Source organism: Cygnus olor, chromosome 5 (assembly GCF_009769625.2).
Source record: "Cygnus olor isolate bCygOlo1 chromosome 5, bCygOlo1.pri.v2, whole genome shotgun sequence".
NCBI lineage: Eukaryota > Metazoa > Chordata > Aves > Anseriformes > Anatidae > Cygnus > Cygnus olor.
This window is the reverse complement of record NC_049173.1, coordinates 1,696,906-1,722,730: the sequence shown is the minus strand read 5'-3', so window position 1 is coordinate 1,722,730 and position 25,825 is coordinate 1,696,906. Positions and strand designations below refer to the sequence as shown.

The window sequence follows — 25,825 nt, the reverse complement described above, 5'->3', positions numbered from 1 at the left end:
TCTGTTCTTAAAGGAGTGACCCCAATGCCATCAATTTGAGAATATGGCTGTTGCATGACATTGAAAAAAACAGCCTACCAGTTTAGCTGGCTCAGCTTCTCTGCCTGCTGTTCAGGTCTTCGGTGTCTCTGGAGAAGAGGCTGAAAACTTCTGTAGCAATCAGGAGAGGTACTTGGGAGGCTTTGCAGCAGCAGAGCACAGATCTGAGATTAGCACTGATGCTATAGCACAGCTCTGACGAGATAAACAGGGACCTACATCCCATGCCATGGCGGTTAGATTCAGAACGATAAAGTGTTTCTTTACCTGAAATAGATGTCTCTTGCTCACAAGTCAGAGTTTAATTCCTGACAGATCTCACACAGCTAGCTCTGAGGGCGCTGACTGCCAAGGAAAGTGCTTGTGCTGTCCTGCACATGCTTCAAAAGGAGCAGATAGATTACTTTAAGCATAAAAAATAATAGAAAATCCCAATACTTGATTTACAGAAAAAAAAAAAAAAAAGCCATTGTTGGGGAACAAGAAAATAAAGTCACTGTTCTTGCTGTGTCTCTATGTTGAGACAGAAAGAGGTTGTAGCTCCATTAGAGTTGTCACTATCTTTTTTAAGCAATCTGTATTTCTGATTTTTCCATCTATGCCCCAAAATGGAGCATTTCTAATTGACACTCCTAGAACAGTCATTTTTCTTACCATTAGAGAGCCATCACAAAATGAGAGGCGAAGCCAAACGCGCTGTCAGAGCCCCCTGGGAATGCCGTCTGTGCCGTACCGATGAGCGCTCAAGCTGCCGCCACTGTGCTGTGGCCGGTGATGTCTCCGGGGCACCCTGCCCTCCCTTGGCAGGGCGCTGTCAGAAAATAAACTTCAGGCCTTGATTCACAGCTGCTATTCCTGCCTGCTGTAGCAGGCCCCTACTCACGAGTCCCTTCTTCACACCTTTGTCTGGGATGGTTGTGTCGCTGCAGGTGAACTCCTACTAGGCACACCTCCATGTGAGCCATGCAGCCAACCCATCCTCCTCCACAGCATCACTTTTGCAAAGGTATATAACTTTTCTGAAGCCTTACTGGCAGAAAACGATGCATTTCAAGGCAGGGCATTTGGTGCAGGTGTCACTAGTTGAGCTTTCAGCTGCATTTTGGGCATGTGCCTACAAGCTAACCCACGTGCTGGGCAGTGGCTGAGCGAGGCTGGAGCAGGAATGGTTATTTCATGTTTTAAGTAAGACTGCTATCACCCTGCTATTAATTTCAAGAAATTATGTGCCACGGAGAGACTGAGTGTGCTTTGAACAATCTTAAATCTCTGTAAGCTCAGCAGTGATGGAATTACATGCTTTTCATGCCTAAATTATTTAGTTATTCCACACAGGCCTGCAGCATGCGCTGTATCAGCCTGCACAAATGGGTGAAATAATTACCAGCTATTCATCCCTTGTTTGATACTGGCATTGTTTTTTGTCTTTATGAGAAATAACTTTAAATGTACTGCTATTTTGTAACTTCAGGTAATCTTGTCTAAGACTGCTTTTTCTTGTACTTTGGACCCAGCACAGTTGTTGAAGATACTTGGGGAGAAGCAAATGGGAAAGAAGGGAGAGCTGTGTTGGCTGAAAGGCTCAGACCTCACCCAAGAGCTGCTGTTTCAGAGGGGCTGAGGGCTGAGGAGCTGCCTGCTGTGAGCAGCACAGCCCAGCCCTGCCACGTTATTGCTGGGTGGGCTGCAGGGCACCAGGAGAGGATCCTGAGCATTTCCTTCCTTCAGCCCCCGTCAGGTAGAGGTGTTTTTGATGTACCCAGTAGTGTGCATACAGGCAGAGACAGACCATCCCTGTTCCAAGCTGCGTCTCCTTTGTGCTGCTTCTTCACCCTTCCCTGCACTTGAAAACCGAGTGCTGCAGGAGGGCGATGTGGTGCCGCCCGGCCGCTCTGGCCAGCACCACCTCCCCACCTCCCTCAAAAAAGATGTATGGCCTCAGTCTGGGCACCCTGGTGAAATACCCGTGATGAGAATATTTGCTGCTCCATTACCCGTTTAGCCTTATGTTCTTCAAGGCTCTGAGCTCTGCTATTGCTAGAAATAAGAACTTTTTATTAGCAAGAGCTGAGTCACTGTGCAGCTGCCTCAGATCTGAGAAGTCTCATTGCAAACGTAATTTGTATCAGCTTCCCAGCTGCCAGTCCTAACACCCTGAAAAATGTGGTCCTGCGTGAACTTGGCTGAACATTCTTAAATGGAAGCAAACGTGGTGATTTGTATCATACAGAGAACGCTGCCCCACACACCTGCAAACAGAGTGGGGAGCAAGAGGGAACGAAATCTCCAAACCATGAGTGACTGAGCCCTGCTCGATCACATCGATGCTGGTGCACCAAGGCAGTCTGGTGTGTGTTCATGGTCCAAGGCCGAGAAAGGAGCCAGGGAGATGGGCACTGTGCAGGAAAGTGCTGAATGCAGGCAGCCTGCTCCCTGTTGCAGACAATGCCTGTGCTGGAGCCAGTAACTTAATGGTTAGCAGTGGGGAAAGACCCAGGGCTATGGTTTGTGTTTTTTTTCCAAGGTGGGGTGAGGGACAGTTTTCCTGAGGTTATTTGAACTCAGAGGATTGTCTTGCCCTTCAAAAATGGCATAGTGTCCTTCATAATGGCAAAAAGGGCATAACATCTATTTCTGAGATAGATTTGCCAAGATCAATGGCACTCTATTATTTAAACCATGTACAAACAAGAAGTTGGGCAGTCTTTATAAGCAAGAACTTCTATTTTCTTTTCCTTTTTTTTTTTTTTTTTTTTTTTTTAATAAGGAAACTGCATTGCTTATTTATCTTTGGGTAAGGAGGCTATAAATGCACTAAAGCACAGAAAACTCCATTTTGCCCACTCACCCTGGGAAGCCCCGTGTCCTTCCCAAGCTGCTGGGAGCAAGAGGCACAGCTCTGCCTGCTAGGGGCCTCAGCTGGTTTCTGTGCCATCCTCTGCTGAGAGCTCACTTGATCAACGCACGGTTTTCCTGAGTTTAAAAGTTTTCAAATATGAGCCAAGACCCCTTCCACACCCACTGCTATCCACTGCAGAGGTCTGTCCCAGGCTGCATGCTGCAGAAGGGCAGAGCCCCCCAGCACCCCTCTTTCTCCAGCCCAGCATCTTGCTCCACCACAGCCTGGCCAGCTCGGGTTCCTGCCTAACCACTCAAGTTCTTGCCCTCTCTTCCAGGAAGCCTGAACGTTTACCTGCGGTTGAAAGGACAGACCACGATAGAGAACCCATTGTGGTCTTCAAGTGGAAATAAGGGCCAGCATTGGAACCAAGCCCGCGTTAATATAAACCCCCCGACTTCATTTCAGGTAAGGAACTGGCCTGTCCGTTGCTTCGTGGTGCACCAAGACCTCACACCAAAACTGGAGTATTTGGTTTGCTGTGGAGGGGGACATCACGAATGGGGCAGGCGTACGGTGACCCTTGCCTTCTGAGACAGGATTTCACAGCATCATTTCAGCTCTGAAAGCTGCTTTATGGACAGATAATTGCCTTCCTTGCTGCAAATAGGTGAGCATCTCAGAGCTTAATAATGCACACTTCAATGGCAGAGCAGCAGCTATTTCCTAGGAGAGGAAATGCCATTCGGTTTTCAGACAATGCTGTTAGCTGATAATACATGTATATATATATTTATTTATTTTAGATTAGCAACCAGAATATGAAATTTCTTCCTGTGAAAAAAATATTTAGGGTCTATGGTAATGTCTGTGTTAGAAGTCTCTTGGTATACTCGTGTTCTCCACGAAAAAAGGAATGCTCCGGGCCTCTGCTGAGAGGGGCCGAAGCAGCAGTGCTGCCTGTACAGGGCAGCGCCGTGGCAGAGCTGCTTGCTTCATTCACTGCACGTTATGACAGGTTTCACACGTCTCCGTTTGGGTTTGACAGTGAGATGCTGACAGACTATTACAGGCAGCTCTCATTCACGAGCTGTTTGTAACTGGCACAGACCCAGAAGCCGGCTGCCACCAGCAGGCCCGCCTGTGTTTGGGACATGGGTTGTGCACCACGATGCCCGCCTGCCCGGGTGCTCTGTCCCCTCTCTGGGGCACCCAGGTCCCCCCAAGGAGATGATGGCTTTGGGGAAAAGCAGACATTGCATGAGATTCAAAACTGCTATCTGAAACCTGTGGGTTGGGGTTCAGTGTAGGGGTAGCTGCTGCTCCTGACCCTTTGTTTTTATTTCCGTGCACGAGAGGCAATGAGAGAAATGATTTGGCACAGGTGATGACAGAAGAATTGCATGGGAGGAAATTAGAGGAAAATTATTGGAGATGGATATGCAAAATGTAGCATGATGTGATGCTGGAGTTAAACAACGATGGAATTGGGCAAGAAAAGCACAGAGGAGAGGATGAGTGCTGAAGAGCATGGCAGGGAGCTGCTCCGAGGGGGTAAAGGCAGGGCAAGTCCAAGCAGAATGAACAGTGAGGGAGAGAAAAATGATTTAGTGTCTGAACATAATAACTGCAGTGGTGAGGGGAGAGAAGAGAGGGTCGGGGAAGCTGAAATGAAGTGTTTGCAGGTGTGTCCGTGAGGGATTCGTGAGACTTGAGAGGGGCTTTGGCAGCAGTAAGGGAAGGGTGGGGGTGTCAGCTCTGGGCAGAGGGATGCCAAGGGTTTGGCACCAGCAATGAGGAGTGGAGGAGGGCGATAGGGTGCCAGCTGGGGGGCAGCTCATCAGCTCAGAGAGGAGGCACAGTTTGGAGGAGAGGCGAGCTGAGGTCTCTGCCAGGCACAGGGCAGCCTGAGGCCTGAGCCCACAGCTGGCCCTGGGGATGCGAGCATCAGCCCTCGCAGGGGCCCTGGCTTTCAGAGAAATAAAGTCACTGGGGTCACTTCTGCTGCTGGCACACCTCCCCTCGTATTTCTTAAAGCCATAATCACTGGTGCCACTACTGGTACAAAAAAATGGCAGCTCCTCTTCTTGGCTGTTTTTCACCTTTCACATTGTTTTTAAAGGCTTTGGCATAAAATAGATGTAAAGCCATGAAGCTCTGCACAAATACAACAAATAAATGTCAGGGTGGTGGGAATCTTAAATTACTTTTTTAACTGCTCTTGCATCACACAAACTTTATTTTCTATTTAGGAGTCTAAATAGGAAAGAATATAAACCTCCCAGTTAAATTTAAAGAGAGTGAATTGAAGTGAATCTTTGCAGTAAAACAGTACACTGACACAGAAATTAAAACTTTTTATTGATTAATTTGTATGGGGAAGTGCTGCCCAAACTTGTTTATACCTCCCCAGTCCTCATGGCAGATAACAAAGCTCCTGTCGTGAAGGGCTGAGAGCACTACAGCGCTTTGAGTCAGGAGAAGCTCTGCATAAAAGCTATCTCAGTGCCAGCATCAGCTCAGGAGTTGGTGGTGGAGCCTCCACCGCACTGCCCCCAAGTGCTGCTGCTTCAACAAGGCTCTGCAGGTGTGTGCAGGACTGAGCATCCCTTCTCGTCCCACCCTGGCCACTCACATGAGGCCATTGGAAGGGGCCATCTCGCTAGTGATGGTGTGGTGGTGGTGTTGGTGGTGGTCACCATTGCTGCCAAATTCCAACCTGGACCACTGAAATCTTCAGCCCCGTACAGGCAGTGAAATGGTGCCCAGAGGCAGCCTGTGGCTGTTGGTAGAAGTGACATCTGAGATGTGAACCTAAAGCTACACCCTTGCCATCATGCTGTCTGGATGGGGACATTCGTGGGGCTCATCTCCACTTCTTCTTCGGAGATTTGCCAGGAAAGAAAAATCGATCTGAAATCATGTTGAAGAAGCACAAGCTGAATCCCCCCAAGACTCTTGGGATAGTTCTGGGGGCACTGCAGGGATAATTTCCATTTCCCCAATAAGAGAGCAGAGTGGCCTTTGGTGTATTTGTAAGCCCCACTGTTCTTCTGCTAACTGCAGTATTTTTAACAACAGCTTTGTGAAGTCACAGACATGCAGATAATAGGTTTTGTGGGAGACTGATAGGAGATCCTGATCATCTGGCACCTCCTGCAAATAGCTGTGAACTGCGGGCTGGATGGTGCCTCATGCGCTGCCAATATTCATCTGCGGTGATTTGTTCGGAGCATGTGGCCAAGCTGGCTAATAGCAAGCCATCTTTGAGGCCTATAAAACACACTGCCAACTGCAGATTTTAATTAAATGCTCACCGTTGTATTTGCATAGAATCATTTTGTCTGGAAACAGTGTTTTTCATTGTCAGGAAAGATTCAACTTGAGACTCAGCTGCAGGTGATAAGCCGTCTGCCAAGGAGCAGGAGGGCAGGCTGTGCTTTGGGGGAGAGGAGAAGGCGCTCTCCTCTCGAGCTGGATACTCCCCCTTGTCAGAGGCAGAGTGGAAAAACTGTGAGATGGGTAATTACGTGAGACATTGTTTTCAGACATCAGGATAAATTATGGAAAAGCTCACTATTTTCCCAATCACAGTTCCCTGTTGCACTAATATACACCTTGTTACAGTAATTAACCTACAGCATCGCACTTCAGTGAAACACTGATGGAGTCACCTGCTCCAAACGCACCGCTTTCACATTTATTTAGTGCTCTCCGTGCAGACCTTGCCGCCTGCCTTAGGACACCACAGGCAGGCTGTAAATACATGCCTTCATCTTGGCAGCTCTCTGCTGCGGGGTCAGGCACCTGCCGGGTACCCAGGATGGGATGGGTCGTGGCCCAGGCTGAGGGACGTGCTGAAGGGCAGGGAGGAGAGCTGCCGGTGCCATGCGATGTCTCGTGGCATCAGGCTCCATCGCCTCGTGCTGCTGGGCGATGCTCCTGCAGCCGGGCTGGCTCCAGGCAGAGCGGAGCCCCTCTGTGATTTACAGGGGCATCTTCCTCCACCCCGAGTGTGTACTCATCATTTATAATGAAAGTTATTCATTTCAAACAAGCGGCTCTGCCTGAAATGTATTAATGAGCAAAGAAATGTCAGAAGCTGCCAGAAGAAGGGGCTTGGACCTGTGTCCTGCTGAAATCAATGGACGCAGAGAGAGCCCATCCGAGTGCCCCAGCCACATCCCTAATGCAGTTAGTTCATTACCAAGTGTAATTTAAGCATTTTTCTCCAGATGGTATTAATATTTTTTGTCAAATTGGCTCTACCCCCAAGAGTTAATTTCTCCATTAGTGCCACAGCAAGCCCTTATAAAATTCATTGAATTTCATGCATATATTGTTGCAGATTAAAGTTTAAAAACTTTTCACCTGAGTTAACCAAACATATTTCAAAGGGCTGAGGGGGTGGGGGGAGGAAGGAAAGGAGAGAGAGTTGTGCAAATGGTGCTGCTTGGGAAATGTACTCTGCACGTAATTCCTTCATCTCTTTAGAATGGCTTTGAAGTTCGCTAGTGAATAAATTCCTTGCTTCACAGAATGGGTCCACTTCTCTGCAGAGCTAATTAAGCAGCAGCATGGCAGGACAGCATCACATCGTGTTTGGGAGAGGAAAGCAGACAACTTTGTTTCTTTAGTACAACAGCAATGTGCAACCAACCAACCTTACAGCAAATACACTGCTCACCTTGCTACAAGGCGTGTGTGCCCGTACAGGCAGCATTTCCCTTCCCAGGTGTGCAGCTGGGGTTTCAGAGTAGGAATATTTGACAGAATATGACTCATAGTCCCCTTAAAGCACAAGCATCCTTTTGGCAAAAGTCAAAGCCCTGAAGAGGAATGAAATCTCTACCCTGACCCTCCCTAAGACAAAATAATGTCCTACAAAAATGTAAATGCAAGATCATTCCTAGAAGGGATCAGTGCTTCTGTGCACATGTATGAGCCACTGAAAGGAGTAGGAGAGAGGTGGTGTGGCCACTGTCATCGGTTCCTGCCATGGCAGGAGATGTGGGAGGTTAAAGTCCACCACAGCTGTCACAGGAGATCTCTGGGACCTTGGGGAATACGAATCAAAGGCAGTCCCCCAACCCCTGAGGTAAATTGAATCCCTGTTAATGGATGAAGGAAGACCAACCCGACTCCTGAGAGGTTTCTCACCAGTTTTTTGTGGGCCAGGAAGCAACTCCCAAGGGGAAGGGTGCAGGGGAGGCAGCTCCCGTCCTTATGCAGGCAGAGAAGTGCCATCACAGTGTAGGTGGGGGAGCCTGGTGTGGGAAATGGGGGGACTGGCTGGGCCATTTTTGAGAAGCAGAGGCCTCATTTTACTGTGGAGTTCTCCTGGCCCATGGGTGTGTTTTCGCACAGTCTGGGGTCAAGGGGATGCTCAGTTCTTTGACATGGAGCAGTTGCTGTTCTTCAAACTGTGCCTCTGCCATTTGCTTCAAGTGGCAGGAGATTCTGAGGAAAGCACCCTGAATCTCTTTAAATCTTTGCATTTAATCCCCTTTTTTTCCTTGCTGGGATTTGCATCCACCAGCAGTGCTGGGGTGCTGAGTGCACATACATGTCAAAGCCTACCCTTAGTGTTTCCCATTGTTGGTGGCCTGAGTTGTCTGTTGTCTGAGATGTCCTTGGTGCATGAAGTGAGACCCTAATGAGAAGGAGAACCTCCAGAGCTTCTCTTCCTCTCATTTTGGCACAGAGACACCATGGAAGACACCAAAGTATGTCGTGGTGGGAATTGTGAGCTCTGGTGTTTGCTCACTGTCAGAGGCTGGAGGCAGAAGGCAATTCAAGAGCAGGAGACTCCTGTTTTTTCTTGCAGTCTGCAAATGCCCTATCACAAAACTGAATTTAGAGAACTAAGCATTTTCCCTGAGCTAAGCTCACATCCCATGTGTTCACCTCACAAGTATGTATGAGCTCAGTGGTCATCTTCTGCCCCATACAAAGTGTTTGCGTTATTCCAAGCCCCTCGGTGCAGTTTAAAGCTGTGCAAAATGCAGCTATATGTTTTCTGCTTGTCGTGCTATCAGCTGCTTGTTCTTTATAATTTTTTGCAGCTCATATTTGAAGGGATCCGGGGCCCAGGCATTGAAGGTGACATTGCTATCGACGATGTATCAATTGTGGAAGGAGAGTGTATGAAGTCCGACCAGCCGGCCAACAGTAAGTGGCTCTTCTACACCCTGGGGAGAGCAAATTGCTTCTTGAGCTGCAAAATTGAGGTATCTCTAAAATGGATGTCCTGCAGGAGAGCAAAATATTGTTGGGTTAAGTTGGAGAGGCTTACATTGAAAAGTTTTCCCTTCCGTCTGCACAGCAGAGGAAGGAGCCCCTGGTGCAGGAGGGCCCCAAGTGCATGGAGCATTTGAGGTGGCATGGCCATCCAAGGGCTGCGCTTCTGGCAGCTTCGGATGGTTCCAGATGGACAGACAGACAAAGCAATATTAGAAAAATGGTTAGGGGGTCGGAACAATGTGAAATTAATAAATAGAAGTATCACGATTGCGTGTGGACCTTCTTTCATCCCTCCACCCCCATGTCTGCATTATAACACAAACCTTTAATTCTACCTTTTTCCCCCTTTTTGTAGATTTACGATCAGGTGCTGTTGGGACATTAGCGCATATACGACTTATCCCAGTTATCATCCTCATGTCTGTCTTAAGTCATCAGAGGTGACCTTATCCTGGCAGAGGCTACAAAAGATTCACCAGGCACTGGCATGAAGAAAGAGTCTTTGTAAAATGGACATTTAAAAACAAACTACCAAAGATTCCTCCACTGACTGACTCAAAAGTTAAATAAATACATAATAAATAAAAAAAAATTAAAAAGCACTGGGGACATAAAAGGCATCACAGGAGTGTAACTCACTATGAACCACGTGTGAGAACGAGATCTGGCCTAAGTAAGGAAGAGACCTTCAGGTGCTTTTGTGGTCAATAATGAATACAGCATCATCTGGTTGAACTCTCGGAAAAGAGCTATAGAAACCCTTGTCAAAGCACAAAGTCATGGCTGGTTTTGTTTCAAATGAATAGTTTGCTTGTTACCATGGAAACCTAATGGCCTGCCAAAAAAAAAAAAAAAAGGAAAAAAATGGAGAGAGAGAGGAAATAATAAAAATAAAACACAGAGAGAGAAACACCTCACTGTAAACAGGGTATGTGAAGAGCTGGCATTCATTTTCCCTTCAAGAAGGTTTTTAGCATAGAGTTAAATAAATGTAGGCCCTTTTGCCTTTGGCTGTCACTTCCCCTAGAGAATAACCCTAAATCAGAGCTGTTTTAAGACATTTATGTTTCATTTCTCATGGCTATGCTTGATAACTGTATGCTGTCTCCTTTTGCATGCATTACTATCCAGGATGTGCGACCTGGGCTTACATATTACACAGGCTTATCGGAGCTTGCTTGCGGCCACTCGAACACCCCTCTCCCCTCCCCAACTAAGTCATCTGTTCTAATGAAGTGAAGAAACCAAACCACCGTCTTTTATAAATTGCCATGGAAACCAAGTGCCTTCAATGAAACAAGCCTGATTTAAAAAAATATATATAATAATAATAATTTCAACACAGAAGCTTGCACTGCTAAAATGTGGTTTGTGCAAACTATTTTCTAAACAAACTACGGAGCCTGGGTGTGCAGACTGCAGGCGAGGAAACGAAGCCGCTCCTGGAGATGGATGGACCTAAGCTGCTGCGTAAGCCCTTTCGGATGAGATATTTGTTGTTTAACCTTCCAGACAGCCATGGCCTTTCAGCTTATTATCCATTAGAAAATAGCTTCCGTTGGTCCTGGAAATGGGAGCAGCACTTTTGATTTGTTTGGTTTGTTTCAGGTTATCAGGTGGGTCAACCAGAGGAAAAGGTGGTTAAGATGCACTTAGCGCCGGTGGTCAGAGGCAGAAGGGGTTTTCCTCCCCTGACCTCGGCAGGCAAGGCTGTACGGGCCCGGGGTGCGCGTGGGGACGGCGGCGCAGGGGGACACGAGGCCACTGCCACGCTCCACAGCTGTGGGGGCACAGCCTGGTGCTGGCGACGTGCGGGTGGCGCGGGGCCTCTGCCTGCGTGGGCAGGGAGGGGGGTCCTGGTATTGTGGCGAAGTCTAAAATCCACTCTTGTGACAAAAGGAAAGCTGTGCACGTGGTGTTGCAGCTGCCTGAACACGTACCGTTAGCCAGCCAGTTTTCCACTGCATTGTAAATTTCCCTGACAGTTGGTTATGACAATTTGAAGACCTTTTTCCTTAAATTATCTCAGCTTTTAACTTCATTTAAAAGAAAAAAAAAGACTTTTGTCTAAAGAAGAGTATTATTATTATAATTATTATTATTATTATTATTATTGTGTTCTCTCAACACCCTAGGATTAAAAAAACTGATATGCAAGTAATTGGAGTACAAACATGAAAATAAACAAACAAATGAGTATAATATTTGCAAATATGAGTATAAAAAGCACAACGAGATGCAGTAAAACGTTGACAAGGCTTGATTTTTTTTTATTCTGTAGAGAACTGTTTGTGCAAATTCAGTAATTCAACTGAAGAGATAATTTTACAGCTATGTTCAATAAAGCCTCTTTCCAGGTAAGGTATGCCGCGTGGTACGTGTGTTTGTTGAGCTATGTGCACATGCGCCCCGGACGGGTGCGACTGGGATGATGTGGTTTTTCCTCTGACAAACTGGTGCTGTCTGAAGATGTAATGGTCTGTACTGGTGGTGCTCAGAGGAAGGAGCTTTCTGAGGACGCTGTCAGAGCTGTTTTGTAGGTGTTTTGTGGTGTCTAATACCCGTGCTGCAGTGAAACAGCTGATCGGAGGACAGTGGGAGCTCGGAGCCTGGTTGGACTGTGGGGTTTGACACTGCAGGTGTTTGTAAATAAAAGAAATTTCCCACTGGAAGCACTGGATTTTAACTGTGGACCAGAGAACTGTGTCAGGTATGGTAAGACCCTGATGGAGATTTTCTCTTAGGAGGTCAGTGTGCCTTGTAATTCAGGATTTGTGGACATCAGACCTTCATGAGCATCCTCCTTGTGAAAGCCAAAGGACTGTGGTGTCATCTGAGAGACTCCTCTGTGGGCGTTTTTGGCGTGGCTGTCTCCGGAGGGGCCAGCTTTGCATACACGCTGCAAGACAGGCCGTGTCCGGAGCCCTGCCGGGAGGGAACGTCGCTTTTGCAGCACTTTCCCATTACAGTTCCTGCTGCACCTCTGGCAGTCACCAGAGCTAGGCCCTGTGGCTCATGGCCTGGCTCGAGCAGCAGCTGAGGAAGCTGTCTGTGGCAGGAGGAGCATGTCACCACCACCATGGGGCCAGGCCCCACCACGCCGGGCCTGGCCTGCGTCTCCTCATGCTCGCTGACGGCAAGGCTGTGCCTGGGTTCTGTGACACCCATTGCACTGTCCTGATCGGGTGGAATGGGGAGTGTGGAAATAAAGAGTGGCCATCTGTCAGTCATTTTGAGGTAAAGTGTGAACCATTCTGTTCCCTTTAAAATGTTTTCCCTCAAATTTATCCCTCCCAAAACCAGACTGAAAGTAAACTGAAATTTGGATGCCCGTTGTTCGGCGCAGGCCAGGAAAAGTGACTTTGAAGCTGCTGCTCCTGGCCAGGGACTCTGTGGGGAGGGAGGATTTGGGAACTGTGCTGCTATGCCTCGTTCTTAGGCAGCCTGGAGATGGCCACTAAATTGGAGATTGTGTGTGTTGTGGAGATCACACGCTAAACTGCAAACTGAAATCCCTATTTCCTCCTCATGTTTTGATTTTTCTTTCCTTGATGGAGGACCTGGATGAATATTTGATGAAAGTTTTCAATTGACAGCCAAAGCTGTCTTCTTTCAGAGCAGGATAGGCTGTTTTTTCCAGAAAAAGGACAAGTCTGTGTGTGACAGGAAATTTATTTGCCCTGCCTATTTCAGTTCTGTTCTGCTCACTTGGGTGCAGAAGAAGGTGCTAAGAAAGGCAGGTTTTTCTCCTTTAGATGTTGGTTCAGTAGTAGTGCTATCTTCCTTTACATTCCTAACATAAGGCACTGAAAAGACAGGTTTTTACCTTGGGCCATGAGCAAGAAGTACAGACTGAGATAGATATTTACTATTCCGGATTTGTATGTTCCTGACATATTTTTTTAATGGTTCCTCTGTGTGAAAGTGGACTTACAGCAACTACAACACCTGGCTGCTGGGATCAGCTGCCAGGCTTTTTAGGGAAGTGGCTGTGGGAGTCAGCTGGGTGTTCCCAAGGCAGAGGTAGGTGGACCCCACGACAAACTTTCCAATGTATTTTATTCTTTCTCAGGGTGATCTGGGAGAACAAGGACATTACTGGAGTATTCCCCTTTTGTCACCTCCAGCGAAGGCATCCAAGTTCATTTTTTTCACAAAGCATGCAGTTTGAATGGGAAATCCCACATAGAGTTGCCAAGTGCTTTGATCTCACTGTGCTACTTCTCCAGCCAGCCCCAGCTAAGCTTGGATCCTGGATGGGACATGAGGGAGGATAAAAGAACAGAGACTACAAGGAGGAAAACACATCACAAAACATTTTACAAATGTACAATTAAGATTTGAAGGCAAGGAGCACCTCCTGGAGAGCCCGTCAACGTGGCGATAACTTATGCGTATAAAAATAAAAGCATTAACTACTGGATAGTACAGAGAAGAGGTTCTTTACACAGAGCTCACATCATGTCAGCCAGTTTTTGGAAATGATTATCTAAGTGTATGCTACTGTCAGGCCCACATAAATCCTTGGAAATGTGAAATTCCTTCACGAAATCAGAGGCTTTGGAGGAGGAACTGCCAGCTCAGCCAAGGAGATGGAGAGGCTACTGCCTGTTCCTAGGCAGAAATGCTGACCTCTGGGGATGCCAAAGCAGCTTCCTCCCTGACACCAAACACTTGAACCTCTGCTGCATTCACCAATGTAAATATCATCATTTAGTCAGAACAGCTCTTGGGGCAATCAGAATCCCCAAACTTTAAAACAGAGCTGATCAGTTAAAACGTCAGCTTTTTGTTCAAAGTTGGTTTCTCTTTTACTGCCTTGTAAGGTCAGTGAAATCCCTTTGTAGTGAGCAGTTTAGTCAGAACAATTGGATTTTTTTTTTCCCACCCTTGGTGGAAGAGGCCATACTGGTTTAATTTCTGGAGGATTTACTCACTAGTATCATGCATCAAAGGATAATTGAAACACTCTTCCTCCCCCAAAAGAACTGCTATCCATCAGAAGAATGGATTTCTAGAGCAGTTCAATAACAAATGTAGTCTCGTATCATACACACTATCTGCCTGTATATAAAGAGGTTGGATGCCAGCTGGATTATTTCTTGTATTTTCCTAGAAAATAATAAAAACCTACAAATATATATATATTTCAGATTTTTTTTTGGAACCTGCACCACAGGTGCATGCTCCATCATTTATGGCTGCACCACCACAACGCAAGTCAGTCTCAGCAGCACAGAAAGAATTAAACTCATGTTCTAGCCACTGGGTTTTCCTTCATGCCAAGCATATCGCTGCCACACAGCTCATGCAGTCCTGCAGTCGAGGGATGTTTACTCTTCAGAAATGTTAGGTCATTTTTTCTAAACCCCAATCCCAGCATCTCCCTGTAGATCCCACAGGAACGCACCCCAGCACACAGAGGCAAGGAAAGCACCCTGCAGGACACAGAGCGGGGAGTGACATGCGGGGCACGCTTTCTCATCAGTCTTAAAACCACTGAAAAGGTGGAAGGGGAATGATGCATTTGAGTTTTGCCCTTTACATTACTCATAAGGTCATTGCAACTCCCCGCTGTTGGGAGGTTTGTGATCCCCACTTCTTGCTGCCAACATAAACGTGTTCATGGCCACTTTGGTGCCATTTGTTCTTGGGCCAGCAGCATTATGTTTGTGGAGTTAACCTCCTCTCACTCTGTGCTCCCGACTGCCTTCAGGTCCCCTTTTCATTGTTTTTGGCCAAGCTAAAATATTTCTATCTCTGGTTTAGAAAATATATATAGTAAAAAAAAAAAAAAAAAAGGAGCTATCATTAACCCAAATACAGGACACTTGGGGTAATACATCCTGATGTGACTTACTAAAACATGACAGTTCACCATTGTATCTGTCAGATGAGTTAGCCTGTATTACGAGTTTTATATTATGGGAAGGATGTTGTATTTTTTTCCCCAGAACACAATGTCCACAGTCTGTGAAGTAGGCATACAATTTATGTGAGTGCGTCTGGACAGCGGGTCTTCCAGAGGTTTCAGTGATGACACTAAGATTTTGCTTTAATAAAATAGCATCTTACCCACATTTCTCAGAGAAACAATCGTGATATAATGAGACTACTCGATTAACGATAAACTGATCGAGTCAGAGGCAGAAAGACACAATTTACTGGGGGGAGGGGGCAAGGGGGATGATTTCCTTCTACTACCCAAAAATATCCAAGTTCAGCAGTGAGCTCCCAATCAAATGAATATTGTGAAACTCACTGAGAGCAGCCCTAGTACTTTAATTATAAAATCTGTGGGAAACCTGACAAGAAACTGAAAAGTAAATAAGAAAATGTTTACATTCCCTCTGTAGATGTTTCCGTGCATCGTGGTAGCCTCACCTAACACGGTCTCTTCCAGCTGGCTCTTTGTATGACATGGTCAGGTTTCCTCCTGTTGCATATGGCCTTATCAGAGCCTACCAAGGACCTATGACAGGTGACTTGCAACCGATTTCCTTCCATTTCTATTCCCTGTATATTTTTTTCTATTGAGAAGGAGACTTGAATGTTGGCAGGTGCTTGGACAAATGAATATTTATGTAGCTTTGCTCACAGTTAAGGTCACAGCTGACAACTGGAGAAATGTCACCACTGATGCCTCAAGACCCAGGATCTTTGCATGCCCCGAGTCTTCACTTTCTGCAGGCTAGAGGTTTGCAGTCCTCAGCCCATAAGGACAAAACAGGAACACTGCAACAACCATGACTGTAAAACCTATTGAGTGGTTTTCAACGGATATGACCACAAAAGAGATTGAAGTAACACGTTTCTGTGAGTAAGAATTAGCAGCCTCAGCACCTTCTCAGGAAAGACCAGATGCGCTTCTGCTTGCACACTACCAACTGCAAATGGGAAAAAAAAATCTCTGTGTTTGTGTAAATATTATATAAATAACTGTAATTGTATGTATTTAATGTATATATAATGATTATTACATTTTAACTATCTCAAGTATTGTATATAGCCAAACTTGGTCTCTTATTTTACTAGAACACCCACTGTAGATTTATTTTTTGTCATTGTTGTTAATGTATCTGGTTAAATTACAAACTGGTTTCACTTTTACCTCAAAGGGTATATGTTCTTTATGTATATTTTATAAAGAAAAAAAAAATCACTCAGTATTTTTGGTTACCTCTTCAATTGCCAGCAGTATTTTCTGCCTTTCCCTCTTTGGCTGTGTGCTGCCTTTGCTCCTGCCCCCCAGATCCACTGCAGGGAAGGGTGGAGGGTAGTTGGGAGGGACTGGGGCTGGTGGGCAATGTTACTTGCTCAATGCATCCCTGCCTTCCTGAAATAGGTAAGAAAGGAGGACTGTCTCTGCTCAACCCACCCCTCCACCCCTTGCTTAGTATTGAAAGGTTTTGATTAGACCACAAAAAGACTACGCCATCCTCTTCAGTTCTGGGGCCTTTCCTTTTGCTTGGTGCCAGCAGAGTCACAAGGTTTTGCCTGGTTGTACAGACAGCTGAGGGTTGAAGTCCATTTCTTTGACCTTCCATAACGCCCAAACACTATCCCTGGGAAGCCGAACAAGAGAAACACGCATGAAGAGGTGTGCAAATCTCATGCCAGACCAAGTTATTTTAGAGCTGAGCCACTGTAAGAGCACTCCTCCCAAAGCTGACCTTGTGCTACAGATGGGAGGGCTGCATGTAGATACCCAAAGACAGAAAGTGTAACCCTGCCTTTGTGTAGTGGGGTGGCATGGCACAGCATGCCCAGATCCAGCCTGGACCTGACGGTATGATGAGTCCAGATGCATCAAGGTCAGTGGCACCATGGTATGATGTGGGGGATGCCCATGTGGATGTGGGGCTGATGTCCATTCTCTGCCACAGGCACGACCTCAGTGTTTCTATTTCTTGTCCAGCTTTGCTACTGAGGCTGCAGGCTAGGGCTGGAATCTATCAAAAGCTGTGAGCATGCAGAACACGATCAGGCACACTTTTAATCAAGGGGTTTCCAGAGAACTGTAAGGTGAAGAATTAGAAGTGTTATTTGTTCTTAAAATACGGTGGTATTAGCACAATTAAGAACACGAATGCTCCAGGTTTCACTGACTAGCTACTAAATATTTTTAAAGGCCTAAGTAGACCATTAAATTTCTCTGTTTTTTGGTGTCCTGGTGCAAATCAAGGGCAAAATGCTGCTCTTTGATCTGACCGTGTTGTGTGTCCATGTCATGTTGCTGGAGAAATGAATGCACAAAGAGGAAATCATACGTGGATGGGGAGCCCTCACTTGCGGTTCCTCCTGTGGCTATGTTGTGCTGGTCTATGCGGAGATAAACTTTTTTACAACCTTTCAGAATTAAAAGTCTATTTTTTATTGTAGGTGAAATGAGTAGGTAAAATTTCTGTACAATCTACAGAAATAAAAGCACATTTTGTTTCTCGTTACATTTTGAAAATGCTGATATTTCTTTGACCTTTTCAGGTGCCATGGTTGCCTCCATCATTTCTTTGATTAGATTTGTGACTGTCAGCTTTTAAGCATGTGTTCAAATTAATTCAAAAGATAAAACTCAGAGTTCCCAGGCAAGTCTTGCTCTCCAGTGGCCTCCGCCTCAGAAGTGACAAACAGCAGCGCACTGAAATTCATGGAATACAAAATGCTGGTCTCCTACTTTTCAGCTCAAAATTTTCACTATCCCATTGGACCTCACAACCCGAAACCCTTTTATGTGCCCTCATTCTGTCCATAGGATATCCTGTATTCACCCCAGTGAATACAGAAGGCCAAAGCACAGAAGGCCAAAGCACTTTCTTCACATTATTTCAGACACACCGACCTGCTTCTTCTTCCTCTCGTGGTAATTATGTTTTAGACAGAAGATCCACATGGGGCCAAGAGATGATGCAAAGGCACTTACTCTGTAGTTTAGACACAGCCAGTACTATATATATATATCTATTAGAAGCATTGTATACAGCTAAGTAAGGTGCCCACTGGCAAACACAGGTGCTCTGTATCCTTGCCTACAATTGCCACCCTGTCTCCATCCTGCCTACGGGACTGAGACTTGAACCTCACTGTCTACATCCTCCTTGATTCCATACATTTTTTGTGGAGGCTAAGACTCATGCAAACACCTATGCAATAATACTTGATTTTGGCATTGTTTAGTATCAAAAACATCAGTAAATGTGTGGCACAGATTTTACCAAACTTTCAGTTTGTGGAACCTTTGTATCTGTGGGACCTGGGCCTTTTCAGAGTAAAATTAGCAAGAACTGAGTGGCAAGCCTTGTCTGTAGGACAGACAGTGTGTCAGTCAATATTTACTCCTAACCAGCTGCTTATTTCTGTGGAGTTGCTGGATCTGGGCATGAGTGTTGCAACATGTTGAGCTGCCAGGGCTGTCAGATCTTTGTCCCTGGGGAATGTTTTTTATTCTTGTCAGAGTTTTTTTTTAGTATGTTCTCTCTCTCTCTCTCTCTCACTCTTTTTTTTTTTTTTTTTTTTTTTTTTAATGAGAGGCGGACAGGTGATGTATTTGCAAGGATTAATGTACTAGTGTAGTGGATCTTGGCCTTTCACAATTCCCATTGTTTGCTCCAATCCCACCAGAACACAATGCTTCTTTCATAATCATTAAATATAGAGTGAAAAATAATGAGAAAAAAAAAAAAGCTATAAACATGATATTCTGATGAGGGATGTGAATCCCAATTTATTCTTGTTGCACCAACAGTGGCCTGATAACACCAACAGGCTCAATCCTGCGATAGCTGAATTGAGGCAGGAGGTACATTAAGGAACAACAATGACAAAGAGAAGAGAATTTATTTATTTATTATTTTTTTTTTCCAGTCTCCTGGGATCACAGTGGCTACTGGGGTTCAGCCCATCTACTGGGGGTTGAAGACTAGATTCCAAGGACAGGATCAGGCACAACCTAGTATTTATGCTGCTAATTTACTGCTAAGAAGGCACCCAAGTACTCAAGTGGCCAGATTGTCACCCCGAAGCTCCCTCCTGATGCCATGTCCCCTCCGGCAGACACGAGCTCAGGTACCCCGTCCCAGCTGTGCCATCCTTTCCATCTACACAGAGAGGGGAAAAGCGGCCATGGCAGGGCTCAGAGAGGTTTTGGGCAGGGAGAGGTGAACTCAAGGCTCTTCAGCCTGCACTGGAGGCACTGAGAGAGAATGCGACTGCAAGTCTAGCGGGGCCTGGAGAAGAAGTGGGAATGAGTGTGCATTTTTCTCACAACAGAAACAATTGCTTGGCCTTACAACAGCTTTTCTTTCCAAGTTTGTTTCTGTTTATAATCTGCAGAGATAAAAAGCCTTTCTGCAAGTAAAACCCACCCCACATGGACAAAATGATTTTCAGAAGTCATGTTGAGTGTGGCAAGTCACTGGTCTCAGCGTGCAATAGGTTCGTGTGCTGGTACAACGTTGTCCTCCTGAGGCCCAGTCTGGCTGCCTCATCCTGCGTTTGCCACCTATTGCCTGGGAGATGCCCTGGTCAGGCACCTCCTGGTGTGAGATACCCTCCCCTTCCTGGCTTTTGATGAGCAAGGTAAACAGTAAGTACTGCAAATACAGCCCAGGGCTTGGACCTGAGCAGCCACACTTAGAAACATCTTCTGGAGCTCTCCTTGTGCTGATGAACAGCACAAGGAGACATGGACAGGCTCGGCCACCCAGTACCTCCTCCTTGTATTCCTTGCTCGTTGTGATCTTTGACAACTCTCCTTCGATGCTATTCTTCTGATTCCCTTGAAATATCAGCAATGCGCTCTTGTGCCTTTGCCTCCATATCAGTAGCTTTCAAGAGACTCTTCCAAGGGGTTAATGTCCCGAGACTCACCTTTCCTTGCAGAAACTAGAAATATGGCAAACACAAACTCTGTTTTGTTTTAAAAGACAAAATGTTCAACACGTATTAATAAATCGTTAATTGCTAATAGGTGGTAATTGCATCCTGTGTGAAGGCACTGAGAGATCCTGACTGAGGCTTAAATGGCCCCTAACCCTCTTCCTAATTGCCATTACAGGCCCAGCCACTCACTCAGCAAGGGGCTTCCCAGTGCATGTCCCATCCCCTGCTGGGTCTGAACACAGACGAATGCTAATACAGAGCTAATGCAAGGGAGATTGACCACTTGAAAGAAAAGAAAGTATTTGATTTGATTAAAAAAAATAAATAAATAAATCAAGGGCTCTTTTTAATTAAAGAGACGTATTTAACAGGGTAACTGGCTGAAAGTGCAGCCTGACATTTTCTGTTCGATTCAGCGTAGGGAACATCTGGGACATCTTCCCTTTGCATGACGGGGAGCATGTGTCCCTGGGTATGTGTACGACACTGAGCATAATGAGGCTGCCTGGTAGGACCACTGGATGAGACCTTGATGTCATTACTGCTACCAGCAGCAGCATTACAACAATGATAGCAGGGCTCTATGGGACGTGGGGGCTGCCAGGAATGAGGCAGCTGCTGTCTGCATGAGGTTTGTCTCTGGATAACAAACACTTAATCATATTTCATAAAAGGGAGTAAAATAAGAAGGTGCTGTGATTATTACCTGTCGTTGAGTCCTAGTGGTTAGAGACACCTGTTAAAGTGGGGACTGGCTCCGTGGGCCTGGGTGCAGCTTGGGCTGGCGGGTGGCTGCAGGGCTCCCAGCTGGCTGCATGCCTCACGTGAAAGCTTGCGCAGCAGGAACTGGCTGTGAAAGCACCATTTTCAGAAAAAAAAAAAAAAAAAAAGTGCTTTGGATGATGCTAGAGGACCACAAGTCCCCACACATGGTAACACTGGCAAGGTTTTGAGTATTAGTGCTAGTGAGGCTGTCCAGTTTTGAAGGACCCCATGTGTGCCTGTGTGGTTTTCTATGCTGGAACTTTACCCGTGCAGTCAGCTTTACCCATAACGAACAAGTGCAGATGTGCCTGGTCTAGGACACGTGGCTTCAGGGTCTATCAGAAAGGAGGCTCATTTTCTTGCCTAGGCTTGCAGGACAATAGGACAAGGAAGAAAAGTGGAGAACATGAAAAAATCTTTTATTAGCTTACAGTAACTCTTCCCTACTAAAATTAAAACTGATGCGAGTGATCAATCCTATCGTTTTCGTATTTTATTGGGAGCTTAAGCCGTTACCAGAGAACAAAGCTACCACTGTCTGACCCAGAAAATAGGGTGCTGCCATAACCAAGCAGTGAGCATCAGGTGTGTGCTCCTAAAAAACAGCAGAAGTATTTTGCTGCCTTACATACAATACCCAATCCTTCCTGACCTCCTCCAGGGTCAGCACTGCCTCTGGCAGTGGTGAAAATCAAATATTTCCCCTGCTCTTTCCTGCATTTGCGCTATCAGCCACTGAGAAAAACCTCATAACCTTTCCTGTTTTTTCTAGCAGGACTGCTGACTTTTATCATCACAAATTGGCGTTTAGTCTTTTTTTTTTTTTTTTTTTTTTTTTTTTTTTTTTTTTAATGCTGATAGCAAAGAGGGAAAAAAAAAAAAGAAGAGTGAATGTGTCCCTCAGTTGTTATGTTTTTCTGAGTTACAAAAAGTGGATTACATTTTTTTTAATGTAAGAAGAGGAAAAATGCGTGACAGGGGCTGGACAAGCTTCCTTGCTTCCTTCACAAAAGCTCCGTTTTCAGAAACCAAACTGGGGCTAAAATTTGGCAGTCACTGGATGCAAAAGCCTCTGGTTACTGCACTTTTACACCATTCCAGGAATACGGGTGTCGCTTGACCATTGCTGTAGGGGTTTTTCAGGTGGGAGGGACCAAAGCAGCACCCTCCCTGCACTGCTGGGCCCATGGCTCTGGTGGGAACGATGGAGCTGCCTCCTCCTGACAGATACATGCCCCAGGGATGGAGCACTTGCAGATTTGAAATTGGACCAAAAACTGGCTCCAGGAAGACCTTCGTCTGAATAGGACCAATAAGATCTGGATATGTCAGTGGCAGAGCTGCTCAGGCTCTGTCTGGTTGTATTTGCTTGCTCTCATCTGAAGCAGTAGAGACTCCCCACAGCTGGAGGTAAGATGGACAGGGTGGCCGTGCTGCTCCTACTGGCTGTGACTGCTCTGTCTGGGTGACTTCTGGCCAGTCCTCGTTTGCATTCATAGGCTGAGCTGAGACGTGTGCAGGTCATGCAGGAGTTTTTGACCAGGTGGAACTAACAGAGATTGTTTTGTTCTTTCCTGCCTTCCTCCACAGGGCAGGCTGGCAGGGTCAGCTCTTTGACTCGCTGCCCAGGCATCCACAGCGTGTTGGTCTCCTGTGGCACAGAACAACTTATCCTCTTCTAGAGAATGAAAGATTTCCATTTATTTACTGTCATGAGAGTGGATGTAGGGACTTAAGCTTAATGGTCTGTGACATTCAGGTTATGATCCGAGTGATCTAAGAATTTCATCTGCAGTTAAAGCATATGAATTTTTTCTTAGTGTACACACTAGCTTCACAGCAGAGATATATTTTTCAAATGAGTAATCAGGCAGGATTTTACATTCGTTATGTGGTTAAAGGCAGAAACAGTGTCAGGGGACATATGGTCCTTTCTTGACAGTAACTCAGTCTTTCACAAACCTGTAAAATGAGGACCGACTTACGACTGCTCAGCGTTTCTAATGCCAGGATGCAAATCTCACAAATTCATCACCCTGCCCTGGGAATGGAGAGATACATGGGACTGGTGTTTGTAGAACAGTCGGCAGAATTTGTCTTTGTAGATAACAATACTTAAGTCACCTTGTGCGGAGAAGTTGTGATTGCATTTCATCCGTTTCCATGAGCTGCTGTCATCTGATCAGTGTGTCTTATCACAGCGTGGTCTAAGCTGAGCATGTTAACACCCTTCATAATATGTGAGAGTGGCACCTTTATTGGCACCAGCCCCATCACTGTGTTCCTGCTTCCATGTTGCAGGGGTATAAGGGCAGTGGGAAAGGCCTGGGAAGTCTGCAAGTGCAAGGTCTGGCTGAGCTGGGGAGCTGGGGGCAAGGGCAGGGCTGGAGATAGGAGCTGGATTTGATATTGGGATTTGATATTGGATTTGATATTTGATATTGGGCCCTGAAGGGATCTCTGACCCAATCCTCTTCAGATGAGCTGTGGTGTGCAGCCATAGTCCATGCCAGCAGGACTGTGATCCCTGCAGCACAGCTACAACCAATTCCTTCCAACAAATGCTTTTGTCTCATACTTCATCACTTCCCATTGCAATCTCTGCAGCGGAGAACCCAGATGAGGCCAAAGACATCTTTTCCCCGATCTTATTTGGTCTGGTCAGTAAAAATCGCATGACGTGCCAGACCAAGAGAGTAAATCCAAAAGGCAGCCTGGCTGTGTCACCTCGTGCTGCAGCTGGAGCGGGGACAGGGGCCTGCTCTGGCTTCTCTTGCAGCCATGAGTGCTGCCAACAAGGTGCTGTGTGTCCTTCAGCACAAAGGGGGAAAGAACAGGCACCTCGGAGCCCCGTGCCTCTGCCAGCACCCAGGGCGTGTTCACACAGTGCAAGGGAATCACAAGACCTGGCTCGTTTTGCAAGCTGATTACATGATCCGCAGACACATTCCTTGGGACAATGATAATCTAGTCAGAGAAAGCTGAAGAAGTTGTAGCGCAGTACAAATTCCTTCCATTTTATTAATTGAATCAAATTCTTCCTTTGCTGATATGCAGAAGACCATATTTGCTAACTTTGCCATTCCTAATGAAAATCTTCTCACATCTGGGACATGTATTATATACCCAGCTAGAATATTAAATGCATTTCCTCTATTATATAGATTTCTTTTTATTTAAGATGAAAAATTAATTGAACAACGAATCTTCCTGCTTCTACAGTTGCTGTAAGTAGTGACATTTAATTTAATTTCTAAAAGTACACATTCCATTTCACTTTTTAAATGGCATATTTATTTTTCTAATAAACTTTAATTTTAGTCCCTTAAGGAGCATGATCATGTTGAGATCCAGACTAAATTCTGCATTTCCCTTTAAATTGCAGACATTAGTCAGAATGTACTAGAATTATTGCTTCTTTTGCTTAACCTTAAAGGAGACAAGATTGTCATTTTCCTTTGCAGTTGATCTTCAGAGTTAATGACTCTCGCCACTAAAAGGTTGTGGTTTACTTCAGTTCCTATTTTGTCCGGTTCAAGTTGGAGTATCTTGCTATGGTTTTAACTTATGTTAAAAAGGTCATTACTATTCTATAGTCTCACTTATCATACCTGGGGCTCTCCTATTTCATCTTTATTTATTTATTGAACAAACTATGTAAAACATCATTTTTAAAGACTTCACGAAAGGTGGCTTTGGTACAATGTAATTATTCCACTGCTGAAATGCAAAGTGTCATGCAAGTATAAAAAGTGAGAAGGCCAAAGTCTCCAAGCTGGTGGATAATTTAGTGGCCATGAAATATTGAGGATTAAGTAAAGAATGTAGTTGCAACTGTCTGCCTGCTCCCAGCAAGACAGGTAGTTTATTCACCTCTAGCTGCTTGTAAATGAAGCCAACATAGTTCTGAATGTCTGTATTATTAACAAGAAGAATTAAAAGTATTTACAACTCTGTGTTTAAGAAACCATTCCCCAGATAAAGCTGCGGTCTTTCCTATTGGCCTGTTTCTGAGCTCCATGAGTAGAAGCCATGGTAGCTCTATAACCAGGGGACAAGTATCTCAGCAGTAGGCCAGGTATATGCTGCTGCACCTTAAATTTTGTGTTCATCTGGACTGGCTGTATTGAAGCTAGGTGAAGGATTTCTGCCTGTACTTCTGACTGTATTCAGACTTCTAAATAAAATCTTTGTTGATCAGACAGATGAGGCTCTTTATATATATATAAAATAATTATATAGTAATTATTATATAATAATAACAATAATATTATAACATATTATAATTATATTCATAGTATATATCATAAATATATAACATATTATAATATGTTATATTATAATATAATAATTATATATTATATAATTATTGTATATACAAAAATTACTTTTCCTGTATGAGCTAGCTAGAAAGAAGCAAAAATATTGCCAAAGAGCAATATTTTCTTTCCAACAAATCATAAAGTGAAAGAGTCAGAAGATAAAATTGTGAATTTAACAGCCAGCTAGTATCAGCTTCTAATGTTATTAAAAAGTCCTAACTTCAACAAAGCCCAATATACCCGTTGCTCCTCAAAAGAGAAGCTATATATTTATGAGTCAAAGCTAAAACTGATAATATATTTTATTGTTTAAATATAACTTTCTTTCCAAATAAGAACTGTGCACTTCTGCATGTTAGAAATCAGAGCCGTGTCTTTTCTTGTTCCATATCGTGTTACAAACTGGTGGAGATAGAGAAATAAATGCATTGTGGGTAACACAGGTGTATACAGAGTAGGACAAATCAGTTAAAAAAAATCCTTATTAAGGTAATATACAAAAATATACAAGAACAAGAAAGAAAATATTCCAACAATCTGAAAATGTCTCGGTAAGATACAAGTTTAAAACTTAAACAACTCATTTAACAGGGGAACATTTTCAAAACCAATTGTACTAATTTTGAAACACAATTTTCACATTCAAAAAGCCATGAAAATCCTCCAGCTGAAAATAAGCATAAGAGAGATTTCTAAAATATTATCAGCACCTGCAGAGTAACAATGAGAGCAATGGAAA

At 44.9% G+C, this 25,825-nt stretch overlaps 1 protein-coding gene and 1 long non-coding RNA gene across 5 annotated transcripts in view; one reads left to right on the top strand and one right to left on the bottom strand.

Moving 5' to 3' along the window:
- The window catches only part of MDGA2 (MAM domain containing glycosylphosphatidylinositol anchor 2), a 339,526-nt gene extending 328,042 nt beyond the window's left edge, over positions 1-11,484 (top strand). For all 4 annotated transcript variants that reach the window (XM_040559492.1, XM_040559491.1, XM_040559493.1 and 1 more), the window contains 3 exons: positions 3,216-3,346; positions 8,944-9,049; positions 9,477-11,484. In XM_040559492.1, coding sequence (XP_040415426.1) covers positions 3,216-3,346; positions 8,944-9,049; positions 9,477-9,565 — 326 coding nt within the window. In that variant the 3' untranslated portion in view covers positions 9,566-11,484. The remainder of the gene's footprint in view (positions 1-3,215; positions 3,347-8,943; positions 9,050-9,476) is intronic.
- Positions 1-25,825, bottom strand: part of LOC121071271 — a 478,323-nt gene that overhangs the window by 62,250 nt on the left and 390,248 nt on the right. The window lies entirely within an intron of this gene.